At 42.3% G+C, this 15552-nt stretch overlaps 1 protein-coding gene across 1 annotated transcript; it reads right to left on the bottom strand.

Moving 5' to 3' along the window:
- Positions 1–336: 336 nt before the first annotated feature.
- Positions 337–10573, bottom strand: il17ra1a (interleukin 17 receptor A1a). The gene is made up of 11 exons (XM_070854000.1): positions 10405–10573; positions 7072–7096; positions 6470–6616; positions 6098–6219; positions 5650–5776; positions 5506–5553; positions 5259–5413; positions 4375–4449; positions 4146–4212; positions 3042–3152; positions 337–2901 (listed from the first exon to the last, which is right to left on the bottom strand). Exons 1-11 carry the CDS (start codon positions 10498–10500, stop codon positions 1445–1447), a joined length of 2430 nt encoding a protein of 809 aa, XP_070710101.1. The 5' UTR covers positions 10501–10573; the 3' UTR covers positions 337–1444.
- Between the last annotated feature and the right edge of the window lie 4979 nt (positions 10574–15552).

Raw genomic sequence — 15552 nt, 5'->3', positions numbered from 1 at the left:
TAACTCCTTGATGCACTGTCCGAAATACATGAAAACTCTGAGCTTAGCATGGAAGGGTTGCATGAAGCCGACGTGCACGAAGGTGCGAGGGCCCTCTAACGCTGCTTGCAGCTTTAATTTATTATGAATCATTCTACAACAGAGGAGAATGACTGACCCTGCTTCAGATATAAGTGCCCTTAGATCCCTGGTTTAACTGTAGAGGAAATATAATCATCACAGGAATACACAGACAGAATATTAGTTCTAAAATATCCTCATTCACAGAATACTTCTTCCAGTTTGGTGAAGCTTTCACCTTTTTTTTTTTCAATAATGTAAGAATGCAAAAGATACTTTCAGGTTAGATTATGTTTTAGTTATGTGGAGTTTTCCGTGCTGTTGATGATCTGGGGTCCTGGGCAGTTGTTGCTTTGCCTGATTGATAATCAGCAATCAGTGCAAATGCTTCCATCGTTTCCTCGTCCATTCAAGAGGTCCAACATCTCTATTAGAGCAGGTCAAGCATTTTCCAGCCAGATCTTGGTGGATCCAATCCAAGCTACCAATCAGACAACACTCACAACCCTCTGAAAAAATGCACATGATGTGCATTGTACTAGTCACAGTGTCTTAAATCTTTGTTCTATGAAGGTGTGATCATGTTGATTTGTCTTTTTTGATCAAAAAACACGTCAGTATTATTTTGGTCCTCTTTCTATGATACAATATCAAAAGTCTTTGGTCCACCTGTGGTTCCCAGTCCCCTAATCTCTAGTTTTGGTGTTCCTGAGAAATTTGCTTGCTTTTCTGCTAGGGAGAGAAATATTATTGCTTTTGCCTCACTTGTGGCCCTCAGGCGCATTTTACTTCATTGGAAGGATCGTAAACCTCCATCTTGTAATTCTTGTCTAAAAGACCTTATGTCCTTCCTTTATTTAGAAAAGATTAAGCACAGCATTAGAGGTTGTGCTGATAATTTTGACAAGACTTGTCCTTCATGCATTCTGTTCCTTCTTTGGAATTATCTGACTTTTTTTCCCCCCCTTTCTCTTTGTTTGTTTGTTTCCTTTCTTTACTACTTTTGATATTGTCATTGTCATTTAGGGTATTTGGGGTGTGTGATGTGTTATTATACTAAAATAAAAATGGGTTACATGTACTGCACAAAAGATGCATGTGATGCAGATATCCCAATAAAAAAACTTGGTAAAAAACAAAAAACATGTCAATAATACAGAATATGAATTGCTGTGTTTCAGACAGTCATCAACAAATGCTGGTTATTCCACATACAAGAGCCACACTTGGCCACAGCAGTACTTCTGTCCTGCTAACGTGTTTTCACGTTGTGTTGTCCTCATACACTGTTTAGACCTTTTACACCCTCCTACGTTCAGGTAATGTTGCTTAAAACCAGTGAAAGTCTAGTTCTCTTTTTACCGCTGGTGGCTGACTGCGAGCATCAGTTTCCTTCAGGGTCCATGTCGGAGTAACTGAGGTGCTGCTGTAATAGCTCCTCCTGCAGCCTCCTCAGAGCCACCAGGGGATCCTCCTCTGCGTGGGGTTCATGCTGTGAGGACATTTTGGAGATGTACCCTTGATCGGATCCACTGCTCTGACCCTTCCCACTGGGCTCCAGAACCTCGTACTCCTCCATCTCCACGGGCTGAGAGAGGCTGATTTCAGATGGGGGGAAACATTCACTCTCCACGTTGACATTTGTGGACTCTGGAGGGTTGGAGTAAAGGGAGCTCTGTAGGGCCGAGCTTTGGCAATGCAAAGGCACGGAGAATTGAGTTATAGGCAGTAGGGAATCGTCTTCCTCGTCTTCAGTGGGAATTTGACCCAAAGGTTCCTCCTTGAGGGACAGCCAGGTCTGTCTCGGGCCTGTTGGCTTGTTCAGTACAGACTCAACTACGTAGATTGATTCTGTACGGGGGCTGTGAAGATGCAGGCCACCTGTCGACTCTTCACCCAGGTGTGACGGATACTGGTGTTTGAACTCAGGGTTCGCTGCTGGTGTAAGATCCACCACTGACAACAGCCTGTGCTCTGTGTTGAGTTCAGGCGTAAGGACATGGCCGCTGTTGCTTTTTTCATTGATTTCAACCTCGTGGATGCAGACAGGAAGCCCATCTCTGATTAGGGGAATGCACTCCAGGACTGGAGGGAGATTGTCAGTGGGCAGGTTTGTCATGAGCTCCTCCTCGCCATCCACGCACTCCCTCTCGAACCAATCAGGATTTTCCAACTGGTAGGCCTCAAAGGTTTCGATGGCATTCTTCAGGGCTCTACCTGACGGACAATTGAAATATTCATCCACACCAATGCCCTCAATGTGATTGACCTGACCTGGCTGATACTTCTCAATGTCTAGGATGCGGAAGTACAGCTCTTCGAAATGCTTCATCAGCTTGTATTTAACTGCAATGTCAAAGACGGATGGCACATCTTGTTCACTGCTGATGTCATCAAAGTAGGCCACCATGTACTTGCCCAGCATGCCTGCGTGGTGCATGTCTGGTAGGAAGAGGTTGAGAAAGGGAGTCAGCATGTCGTCAGTAGTGGAGAGAACGTCTTCCTTCAGTGTCACCCGACCTTGGCCGCACATGGCCCTCCACTTTGCCTGGACGCCCCGCGAGCACAGCACCAGTATTTTGTCCGAACGATTTTTAAGCTGCTGTCGTTGCCACTCGAGCCAGCGAAGGCGACCCACCATGCCGACCGAGGTGGAGTCCAGCAGGTCTACCAGCACCTTGGTGCCACACTTGGCCTGGAGGAAGGCACAGAGCTTCAGTACTATGTCCCTGTAGAAGTGGTGGTCCTGGGAGTAGATGACCAGCACTTTGGGAGGTGGTTTAAGCTGCTGTTGCCATGGCTTTTTACCCCCCTCAGGTGCTACAGGAACACCAGTTTTTCCTGAAAAAGTACACAAGAGCACTAATAAGATATCATTGGCAAATTCTCAGTAATTTCAAAGCAAAGTTTCTCAATAAAATCTGATGGATTCGGAAGTTAAAACTTAACAGATACAAAACTGAAAATGTAATGTGACTAACTTGGTTTCCTGCAGAGGACATAGGCAATAACTGCCATCACCACACAAATAAACGGCACTCCCAGATGGACAAATGTGTTCGGAGGGACATCGGGGGCATCTGTTGGCTTTACTGTGGAAATCAAAACACAGGTCATGGTGTTGCTGTTTTTACACAGTAAACTATGATTATGACTATGATTTATGGCCTCTTATTAACTGCAGTGTTCTGATATCTACGTACGCTGCTTTTCTACTTTTGGCAAAACCACATTTGGCCTAATATATAAAATACATCGCAACAGAAGATTAGGATTTCTATCTTGATGAAAACACGAATGGTGTCTACACATTGACAAACTGCCAAAATACCTGCCTTCCATATTGTACATATGTAAATTATAGTCCCCTCCCTCTCTGTCCAACCTCCACCCAACACGGACCCTGACAGAAAGCCCCCCTCCCTCTGAGCCTGGGTCTGTTCCAGGTTTCTTCCTGTTAAAGGGGAGTTCTTCCTGCCACTGTTTCCTAATCTAATATCTGATGATGCTCATGTGGGGATTCTTGAATCCTTAATGTTGAATTCCTGAATCGTTGGGTCTCTCTCTAATTAAAGAGTTTGGTCTAGACCTGCTCTTTATGGAAAGAGTCTGACTGACTGACTGACTGACTGACTGACTGACTGACTGACTGACTGACTGACTGACTGACTGACTGACTGACTGACTGACTGACTGACTGACTGACTGGTTGGTTAGTTGGTTGATTGATTTCACTGCCAACACAGAGGGGATCAATGAGGTTCAGAATGTGGAGAACTGAGTTTGTGGCATGGGTGGAGCATTATCTGTTTTCATTCCCATTACTTCCATGGGGCAACAGGTGGAGCTGCCAGTTTGTGGTTTTATGAAATCACAAAACCAGCTTGACTGAGAACTACAACTGTGGTGCTGATTTGTGTCAAATTGCATGGTGCAGCTCTAGGGAATCGTAGTTTTTGATAAGAGCTCTCTATATAACGGTTGGTCCCATGTGTGTAACCCCTTATGGCTTTGTCCAGTGATCACAAGAAAGAGCATCCAGTCACTAGCCTACTTGGCCATAATATTGATATCTGCCAACATACCACAAATATCCAGAGTCGTCTTTCGACGGCTACAGTCCTGGCCACATTGTGGGCAAACAGGTTTGATCTGCAGTGAAGAATAAAGCCGCGAATAACTCCAACATGAAGGTCAAATTACACTGCTGTACATTAAACATGCATCAAATGTCATTATAGATAATGCAGAGGTGAGTAATATAGTTCAGTAATATACTGAATCAATCAGCAGAATAGATTTGAGAAGATTTACCTGAACATCAAACTGGCAGCAGGACCTCGGCCATTTATCGAGGCTGAATGCTACATTCAGGATCGTCTGATTTCCCTGGAGACAAGAGTTTTTTCATGCACATAGTGTCATCATGGAGGCACAGCATTAAAGAGTACTGAACCGAAAGAGGTCGCTAGAATGACACATATCAGGACACTTGTTGACTTGAATAGTGAGTAGGATTTATCTTATTTCTTTTAGGAGGCAAAACAGTTACCAGTGGCATCATTAAGTCTCTGAGGCTTATGTCCCTGAGTGTAGCCCTGAATAAAATTAAATTAAATACTGCCAACTTTACTGCTAACCTTTCAGGCTTTGCTCACATTCACCATCACTCTCTGCCACTCTCTCTCTCTCTCTCTCACTCACTCACTCAACCACACGCTATGTACTGCGTATTCTTTAAAGGAGGAATGCTACTCTTATAATATTGGGGTCTTGTGGTGAGTGCTGAGTGACAGTGTTCTTATTTGGTGTGAATTACTCACACTCGAGTTTGAATACATTCAATAAAGTCCATGTCTAATGTGAACTCTACAGTGTTGCAACTTGGAAAAATATTTACAAAGATGCGACAAGGTGTGAGTCTTAAAATGTGTCTTTGACTGTGGAAATATGTACATTCAAGTGATTTGCAAAAAAAAGCCCTGCACAGAGAGAGAGGCTGCACGGTTTCCTGTGCTAAAAAAACAGGGTAGAAACTAGGCTAAGGCTCAAAACACAGGATGTCTTAATGGGCAGCGACAGTAATGTTCTGGGTCACGTCAAGAAAAAAAGGAAATGCAGTAATCTTCTGAAAGCCTACTGCTCAACTACTCTTCAAATGCAAACACATTTAAATGTCCGGCATGCCATGACCTTACCTTGTATGTGTGCTCGACATCCTGGGTACCGGAGCAACTGACAATAACCATGTACTCCTCACAGAATCTGTAGGGACTGAAGCTGACAGCCAACGCAGATCTTCCACTGGCTGCAGTCACCTGAGCCACACTGATGTTAGGGTGCCACAGACTTCCTACAGTAAGAAGACAACACGGGATTAATGGCAGAATAATGGTTTATATGATTTATACACTCTTACTGGACTTCATACTATCAAGGACTCACCTCTCTCTATGCAAAACTGGGTCTTCCGCATTGCGGGAGCTTGACAACCTGGGTAAACCAAAATCACAGACCACAAAGATACAGTTTCACTTGCTTCATTAAGAACAATAACCAATCTAAATGCTGGTTTTAACTTCAACTCACCAAGAACAGTGATATCGATGCTGACATCATAGTGGCTGTGGTTCAGCTCTGGTTTGGGAATGTTGAAGACAGAGATGTGGTACGTCTGACCAGGATCCAACACGAGCATGTCAGCCCAGAACGACCACTGAAAACAACAAATAACACTGTCTATTGGGGAATTCCACTCTGCTGACTCATGCTGTTCCTATTGCTGGATCTAAAGGAACCTTTGTTCTAAGTTGTGTGAGGTAAATCTATTGTTTGTACTGGGACGTCTGGGGTGATCTACTGGACCAATCCCAAAGCCTTTTGTACCTACAAATCATCAAGACACCAAAATGTGTCAAAATAGGTTTAAAAATTTATCTTTAAGCAGCAACAGTCAGCAGTCCTTCAGTGGTATCATATAAGCTGCTTCATCCTGCAGATATGACACTATACACTAAGTAAGTTGTGAGCCACCCACCTTTTCCCCTGATGGGCTTCTCATTGGGAGTTTGTCTTTGAAAGAGTATCGAACACAGAGGTTCTGGTTGGTGGGCGTCACCAGAACATGAATCTCAGTGGCATTCAGGTACGAAATACTGCCTGCGAAGCAAAGCAGCAGAAGTCACTTTCTGCCTCACTGCTACTTCCTGTTCAAACTACACACGGAAAGTTCATCTTAAGTCACGTAAGTCATCATTGGAAATTCAGAAATCATTACACCATGATTTTCCTAACGTGCTCCTTCTTGCATCTATTTTTATGGAATAATAATAATAGGAGGTAAATTTGGAGGTACAAACCTCAAAGTGCAATACTTGAGAACGCATTTCTTTGCATAAGAGTGACTCACCATCATCCTTTATCTTCCAGTTAGCAACCAGCACAGGCTGGAGGTGCCCTGTGTCATCCTTCCTGGTCTCCACGGAAACCCGCAGCTCCTCTGGACTGCTCGGAGTGTACTCATGCACATGCAGCCATCTACTGTCCATGCAATTACCTACACACACACACACACACACACACACACACACACACACACACACACACACACACACACACACACACACACACACACACACACACACACACACACACACACACACACACACACACACACACACACACACACACACACACACACACACACACACACACACACACACACACAATTCATGTATTTGCAGCTTGCCTTGTTTGTTTACTGAAATTAAATGCAAGTAAGTATTCCACAGTTCCATAACACTGAGCTAGTTTGGGGTGGAACACAGTAGTTCTGAAAGTTTGTACAATATAAATGTTAAAATGTGAAGATAAAGACAGTATGCGCCAAATTGTGGTGACTTAATGTGTGATATCATAATCCTTCAGAACTCAAATCTGTCATCTCTGAGGCATATAACGCTAGAGCAGATGAGACATGGCAACAGTGGGAGTAGGAGTGAAATGACTCACTTATGCTGACTGTACACCTCAAACCCTGTGGCCGGGAAAAAAGAAGAAGATTAGAAATGACAGTTCAAGTATTCAATCTTACAAATGTAAACTTGACAGATTTGCCAGCGTTTTACCAACTACACAAGGTGCTATACAAAACAGCAATAGAAAAAAATCCAAGTCTATTTCAGAGAAATTAAGTTAGGGATAATGAACAACTAAGTGTCCATTTGCCACTGCATCTGCATCTGCATCTGCGTCATCCATTAATTAACAGGTTTTCATGTCCCAATCACCTACATAAGACAACCTGCCATTATTGTACAATTTCATCAAGATTAAAACTGGACAAGTGGTCAAACGTCCAGTCTGAGATCACACATTATCAACATTGTCAGCATGTAGAAAAATATGATGGTAACGTGTTTGCACGTTGTTGTGGTCAAATCAGGTGCATTTGAACTGTTGGGCTTTCCATAGTTATTTCTATTCCGCTATACTTTGGGCTCAGCTATGAGTAGTAAAGCCAACGTTATACTAATGAGACTGAAATGTCAGTAACACTGTGTATGGTTGACAATCTGCAAATGTAATTTCACAATTGTTAAAAGACAAGGATAGCTTGCTAACCAGCTAACTTTTATGTCACTGTCTGTGATTCGACATTGAAGATTTTCCCAAATGATAGGCCGTGTGTTATGTTACTGTCGGCTGCAGCCTGAAGATGTGAATGTGAATGTGGGATGTGAGGCTTGTGCCTACTTCACGCTATGGGATTGCGGCTCTGATTTTCCACACGGAACTTTTTTGAAGACCGCAGGCAAAAATCCCCCGGTCACAGGCTTGCTTTTGTGGTGCTGTACATATATTGTTACTACTGATCAAATCATTGTGCTTTTACACATATATAAATCCTAAATGTGTAGACAAAGGACATTTTAAAATGTCTGTGGATGGACAGAGAAATGACCTAAAAACCATCCTCTTCTTCTATTCATTAAAAGGTCTCCGAAGATGAACATGTCCTTTTCATGACAACAAATTGAGAATATTTGTTGACAGGGTGGCAGTAATAGGATGCTTGAAATCTATTTTCCACACTTCATGTCTAAAATGTGTGGCTACTTTACACTGTCGTCTCTAATGTTTGCATCAATATGCTGCCCTCACTGGTGGAATGTAAGTAAGTACATTTACTCAGGTACCGTTTCTTAGTACAGTTTTGACATACTTGTACTTTACTTGAGTATTTCCACTCTATGCCACTTTCTACGTCTACTCCACGAGAACTCAGAAGGACATCTTGTACTTTTTACATTAATTTGACAGCTACAGTTACTAGTTACTTTTCACATATAAAGCATGTTGTGTCTGTATTATATGATGTAGTGCGATTCTATCGATCTACCCAGTAGTAGAGGACTTCTCTCTGTCCTGGTCTTGTTAGACCTGAGTGCTGCTTTTGACACCATTGACCATCACATCCTGTTACAGAGACTGGAACAGTTCATTGGTATAAAAGGAACTGCACTAAGCTGGTTTAAGTCTTATCTATTAGATCGATTTCAGTTTGTACATGTTAACAACGAGTCCTCTGTCCACACTAAGGTTAGACATGGAGTTCCACAAGGTTCAGTGTTTGGACCGATACTATTTATCTTATATATGCTTCCTCTGGGTTATATTATCAGGAAGCACTCCATTAATTTCCACTGTTATGCAGATGATAAAGTCCTGGATGAGCAGCAACTTTCTGCTGCTAAGTTCAGATAAAACTGAAGTTATTTTGCTTGGCCCCAGACACCTTAGAGACAGCTTTTCTACCAACATAACTGCTCTGGATGACATTACTCTGGCCTCCAGCTCCATTGTGAGGAATCTGGGAGTCTTATTTGATCAAGATTTTGCCTTTTTCCATCTACATAATATTGCTAAAATCAGGCCCATCATATCCACAGATGATGCAGAAAAATTAGTCCATGCATTTGTCACTTCTATTGTAACTCCTTATTATCAGGCTGCCCCAATAAGTACTTAAAGACTCTCCAGTTGGTTCAGAGCGCTGCTGCTCGTGTTCTGACAAGAACTAAGACAAGAGACCATATTTCTCCTGAACTGCCGCCCACATTGAGCCTGGGTCTGTTCCAGGTTTCTTCCTGTTAAAGGGGAGTGCCACTGCCACTGTAGCTCAATATAATATCTGATGCTGCTCATGTGGGGATTCTTGAATCCTTAATGTTGAATCCCTGAATCGTTGGGTCTCTCTCTAATTAAAGAGTTTGGTCTAGACCTGCTCTTTATGGAAAGAGTCTTGAGATAACGCTGTTGTGAATTGGCGCTATATAAATAAAGATTGATTGATTGATTGATTGATAGTATACAAAGCTTCTTAAACGGTCTCCAAACTACAGCATTAAAATGCTCTTAAGTGCATTTGTTAGTGATGAAACAGAATAACACTTCATATTCCATACCAGGGGTGTCAAACTCATTTTAGTTCAGGGGCCACACACGGCCCAATTTGATCTCAAGTGGGCCGGACCAGTAAAATCACAGCATGATAACCTTTAAATAACGACAACTCCAAATGTTTCTCTTAGTTATAGTGCAAAAAAAAAGTACATTCAGAAAATGTTCACGCTCAGATTCACTTTTTACAAAACATTCTGAACGACCTGAAATTTGTCTTCTCTGTAATTTTTACACTGTAAAGTCATCCCGTGGGGCCGGATCGGACACTCTGGCGGGCCGGTTTAGGTCCGCGGGCCGTATGTTTGACACACCTGTTCTATACCAATATGACACTTAATGACTATTTACCAGTGATGGGCAGAGGCCTATAAAGTACATTTTATATGCTTTTGCTTCAATAATATTTTGAATGCAGGACTTAGGACTTCTACTTGTAACAGATTCTTTCTTGTAACAAATGATACACTAATATTTCTACTTTTGCTTCTCCTGAGTACTGGCTGTCATATCTCTCATATAGTGACAGCCTAGTTTTTGAATTAACCCATAAGACCGTTTAAATGTTCTGGAAATGTCTTCATCCTTGAATTTAACTCCAGAACTTCTCTCAGTGACAGCTGCTACACTTCCTGGTGCAGTCATGTGACCCAGTGTCAATTTCTTTTTCCTAGGACAACATTTCCAAAATGGTGGTCTGTCTGCCTGCCTGATTAATAAAGTTAATAAAGTTATACAAAAGCTGTCAAACCGTGATTTTCGACACTACACAACACTAACTAGCAGCTTTAGTTTTAATTTTCACTTTTTTGTGCCGTATTGATAACACATATCAGGACAAAGCTGCTCTACTAATTACAGCTCTGTAATAATGAGGCTTACCTGTTGAGAGCAGTTGAGAGGAGGGACGGTTAGGATCCTCAGCGCGGACGACAGCGGCACACACAGCAGCCACAGCACCGCGCGGTTAACAAGCATTTTTAAAGAAGTACTATCACCCAGTCAGTCCCAGTCTGTGAAGTCCATGCGTTCAGCCATTAGAAAACACTTCAGACAGAGTTTCTACAGTAAGGGGAAACACAAGGTGTGGGCGAACGTGACGCTGCTGCTGCTGCGCGGAAAACTTCCTGCTCTTTATGCAAATCACCTGCTCTGTTTACAGTAAGCTGCCTTCGCGTCGCCTTGGAATGTAGAGTGATTTCTGTAGACGTAATTTCAGAGCTTTTGTCGCAAAAATGAAATATAAAAATACGTTCATTTTTCCCAACTGAAGGTGCAGCAGCGAGTCTGTGTTCTCGTCATGTCTGCTTCCAGGGTCCCAGCCAGGGCGCTCTGCTCTTACAGCACATCTACCCTGGTCTGCTCCTCTGTTAAACCTACCCCCATTGCCCTAACCATAACCACCCTCTCGCCCTGTGCCTCAATCCAACCACCTGTCCACAACAACAGACCATAGCATGCTGAAATTCAATCAGAATCAAGTATCCAGCAAAACCGTGAAACAAGAGGCAAATATTCATCTCTATGCAGGGCTTTATTCAAAATCTTAGAAATGCCGAGGCCACGACAGTTCCCTCTGGCACAGTTACTCAACTCCAATTTTCTGCTTACTGACATACACTCATCTTTTGTCAGTAGGGCCCTGACATGGTGTATTGTACCCGTTTCAACAGAATATCGCAATCAACTCTAAAACTTCCTTTCACAGACACTGCATTTGCATATTTACATAAAACACTAGAAAAAAGAATGACAGAATAGCATCTAACATGAAGAAAATAGGCACAAGTTCTCTGTATGTTCTGGTTGCACACATCAGTGGAAAGCCAGAGTGAAGAGTCATTTCTGACAGGAAGTTGGGTCATTTTTCCTACAGACCCTGAATGCGACATGGGTCGTGCCTCTCTTCCTTGTTGTGTGGTCTCATGGGAACATTTTATTCTACTTTCAACTTCAAAGTGACACATTTCTGATTGATCTTGTTTCTCCGTCATTATGATAGACAGCACACGATGAGATGTGGGTTCCTCCTACACTCTCTGGACTGCACTATAGAGTCTAAAAGGAGCACATCCTCCTCCAGTCCATCAACTGAACTAAACTAAGGCAGCTGCATCGCTACAGTCTGTATTACAGTCTGTACTATGACCTAATGCACTTTTTTGTCATAGTTGAGTAGCTATACATACACAGAATAGATGGAAATGCAGGATGAGATGGTTTGAATCACATTTTTCCGGTTAGATCATTTTGACCTTTCCTTCTTTGAGTTGAAATTTCATCCCAGAGGCTCGCAGATACAACTTTTCCCATTGTATAGACTGAGAATAGTAAAGGATAAAGAGTAACATGGTTTGGGTTTCTCTAGTTTATCTCCAGGTGATAAATGTTTCTTTTGAGATCCCGTCCCTACTGATTTTTGACACTGAGAAAATGTCTTTCCTCAAGCTCGCGCATACAAACTTTTACATTATGCACACTTTGTATATGTGGACATGTCGATCAACGTGGTTTGAACCCATTTTTTTGTCACCAAATAGCAAATGAATGGACCTTTTTTGCTTTTCGCTGTAGATGCAGATGCATGTGTGGATACAGACACAAAACTTCTGGATTTAAAAATTTGAGAATGAATGGAACTGAAGCATAATATACGTGGAATGAAGGTTTTTCTTAATAGTATCTCACCAGACATCAGACGTTCATTTTCAGCTTCTTTCGCTGAAATAACTTGATTTACATTTTGATCTGGAATTTCTTCCAAAAAGGCGCACAACTCCTACATTTTAAACACTGAGGATAGATGGACAGGCACGGTAAAAATGATTTGAATCAATTTGTATTTAGTTGTTTGTCCACAGACATCATTTATCCTTGTTTGTCTGTGTGTTTTGTAAAACTGTCTGTGCCTATGTGAATTCCATGTGCCCTCTCTGCAGCAGTGATTGAATCATTCAGATGAGGCACGATGATCTTATGTAACTCAGACCAAGGTAACCATCAGATGAACATTCCCTCTAACATCATTATGCATCTGTAAAACGGTGAGCCACTGTTAGCGGACGTATTTAGCCCTGAGTTTATTTCTGAGTTTGTTGCTCTATGTCTTCTTACATGCTCTGATTTCCAGCATTGTTAAAAAGGCTATGCCTCTGGTCATGCCCCCCCCTCCTCTCGTGCCGGATCATACTCTGTGCATGTGAACTCCCTGTGCCCTCACTGCAGCACTGTGCATGAGGCCCGACCTTTCTTCTTCTTTCATGTTAGTACAGGTACTAACATCAGTCTTTACTAACAGGCTACGTACCACAGTCCTTTAAAGTAGCAGTAATCAAACCTCTCCTGAAAAAGCCTACTCTTGATTCAGGTGTATTAGCTAACGATAGACCTATATCCAACCTTCCCTTTCTCTCCAAGATCCTGGAGAAACTCTAATAGTCTATTTGAGGATTTTCAGTCAGGTTTTAGAGCGAACCACAGCACAGAGACAGCACTGGTGAAGGTTACAAACGACCTCCTTATGGCATCAGACAGAGGACTTCTCTCTGTCCTGGTCTTGTTAGACCTGAGTGCTGCTTTCGACACCATCCTGTAACACATCCTGTTACAGAGACTGGAACAGTTCATTGGTATAAAAGGAACTGCAGTAAACTGGTTTAAGTCTTATCTATTAGATCGATTTCAGTTTGTACATATTAACAACAAATCCTCTGTCCACACTAAGGTTAGACATGGAGTTCCACAAGGTTCAGTGCTTGGACCGATACTCTTTATCTTATATATGCTTCCTCTGGGTTATATTATCAGGAAGCACACATTAATTTCAACTGTTATGCAGATGATACACAATTATATTTATCAATAAAGCCAGATGAATCCAATCAGTTGGCTAAACTTCAAGTCTGCCTTAAGGACATAAAGTCCTGGATGAGCAGCAACTTTATAACAGCAAAGTTATTCTGCTTGGCCCCAAACACCTCAGAGACAGCTTTTCTACCAACATAACTGCTCTGGATGACATTACTTTGGCCTCCAGCTCCACTGTGAGGAATCTGGGAGTCTTATTTGATCAGGATTTGTCCTTTAACTCCCACATAAAACAGATTTCTAGAACTGCCTTTTTCCATCTACGTAATATTACTAAAATCAGGCCCATCATATCCACTGATGATGCAGAAAAATGAGTCCATGCATTTGTCACTTCTAGGTTGGACTATTGTAACTCCTTATCACCAGGCTGCTCCAATAAGTCCTTAAAGACTCTCCAGCTGGTCCAGAGTGCTGCTGCTTGTGTTCTGATGAGAACTAAGAGAAGAGACCACATTTCTCCTGTACTGGCTTCTCTTCACTGGCTTCCAGTAAAATCTAGAATAGAGTTTAAAATCCTTCTCCTCACTTACAAGGCTCTTAATGGTCAGGCTCCATCATATCTTAAAGAGCTCATAGTACCGTACTACCCCACTAGAGCACTGTGCTCCCAGAATGCAGGCCTACTGGTGGTTCCTAAAGTCTCCAAAAGTAGTGTTGGAGCCAGAGCTTTCAGCTATCAGGCTCCTCTCCTGTGGAACCTCTTCCAGTCTGGATTCGGGGGGCAGAAACCCTCTCTACAGTTAAGAGTAGACTAAAAACCTTCCTTTTTGACAAGGCATATAGTTTAGGGCTGGATCAGGCCTTAGACCAGCCCCTAGTTATGCTGCTATAGGCTTAGACTGCCGGGGGACTCCCATGATGCACTGGGCTCCTCTCTATTCTCTCTCCTCCTCTTCCTCTCCATCATCATGTCTCATGTCCGCTGAATGTCTGCCACTAACTTGCTATCTTCCCTGGAGCCTTTCTGTGCTTTCTCATCTCTCAGGTTCCTGTGGATCCTGGTCCTGGTTCTCCGGCTGTGGTTCTCTGGTTCTTGTGGATCCTGGTCCTGGTTCTCCTGCTGTGGTTCTCTGGTTCTTGTGGATCCTGGTCCTGGTTCTCCTGCTGTGGTTCTCTGCTTCATGAATCACTGCTGCGGATCGTCGGCCACTCGTCATGTTTTTCAATAATATCATACTGCTAATCTTTTAGTCACACTCCTATTGTTAGTGCTATAGTCACTGTTAGTATGTTGGTTGCTGTTTGTGTTGTCTCTCTCTCTCTCTCTCTATCCAACCTCCACCCAACACGGACCCCTACAGAAGCTGCCCACATTGAGCCTGGGTCTGTCCAAGGTTTCTTCCTGTTAAAGAGGAGTTCTTCCTGCTACTGTTGCTCAATATAACATCTGATGCTGCTCATGTGGGAATTCTTGAATCCTTAATGTTGAATTCCTGAATCGTTGGGTCTCTCTCTAATTAAAGAGTTTGGTCTAGACCTGCTCTTTATGGAAAGAGTCTTGAGATAACGCTGTTGTGAATTGGCGCTCTATAAATAAAGATTGACTGATTGATTATAGTACAGGTAGTAGTAGTTATAGTACAGTACACTGCAGAGCTAGTTTGTTCTAGCCAATACTAGAAGCAGAGTTAATAGCATGTCGTCTTGCTCTGCTATTGAAAGAATATAAATATTATATATAGTATTTTGAACAGTATTTAGGGTGCATGAGGTGTGCCCAAATGTATTTCCATTCATTGATTTCATTCACAATAATGTTAAATGTAGTTACACTAGCCGAGTTGTGCTTTGATAGATCTTGTTTTAAGGGATTATAATTTCATGTTATATGAGAAAATATACGGGAAAGGTATTTTATTATATGATGATTGAGGCATGTCACCATCTGGACATCCAACCAGTGTGTGATCATACGTATTTCCCGTGATGACTTCTGGGTGTCTTGGAGTCCTTCTAAATGAAAATGAGAGTTGCCTAAACAACAACTTTTGCATTTTGCATGTATCAAATGTAAGCCCACGAGCTTAACTTCACATATACCGCTTCTCTATTTTTGCAGAACACACTGTAAATGAGGCTCTGTGTGTTGAACACAACAGTAAATACTACATGATAGTGTCACGCTTTCCTCCCTCCATTTGGATTTTGAAAACATTTTCT

Source organism: Pempheris klunzingeri, chromosome 22, assembly GCF_042242105.1.
Source record: "Pempheris klunzingeri isolate RE-2024b chromosome 22, fPemKlu1.hap1, whole genome shotgun sequence".
Classification (NCBI taxonomy): Eukaryota; Metazoa; Chordata; class Actinopteri; order Acropomatiformes; family Pempheridae; genus Pempheris; species Pempheris klunzingeri.
This window is presented reverse-complemented; position numbering and strand designations above follow the sequence as displayed.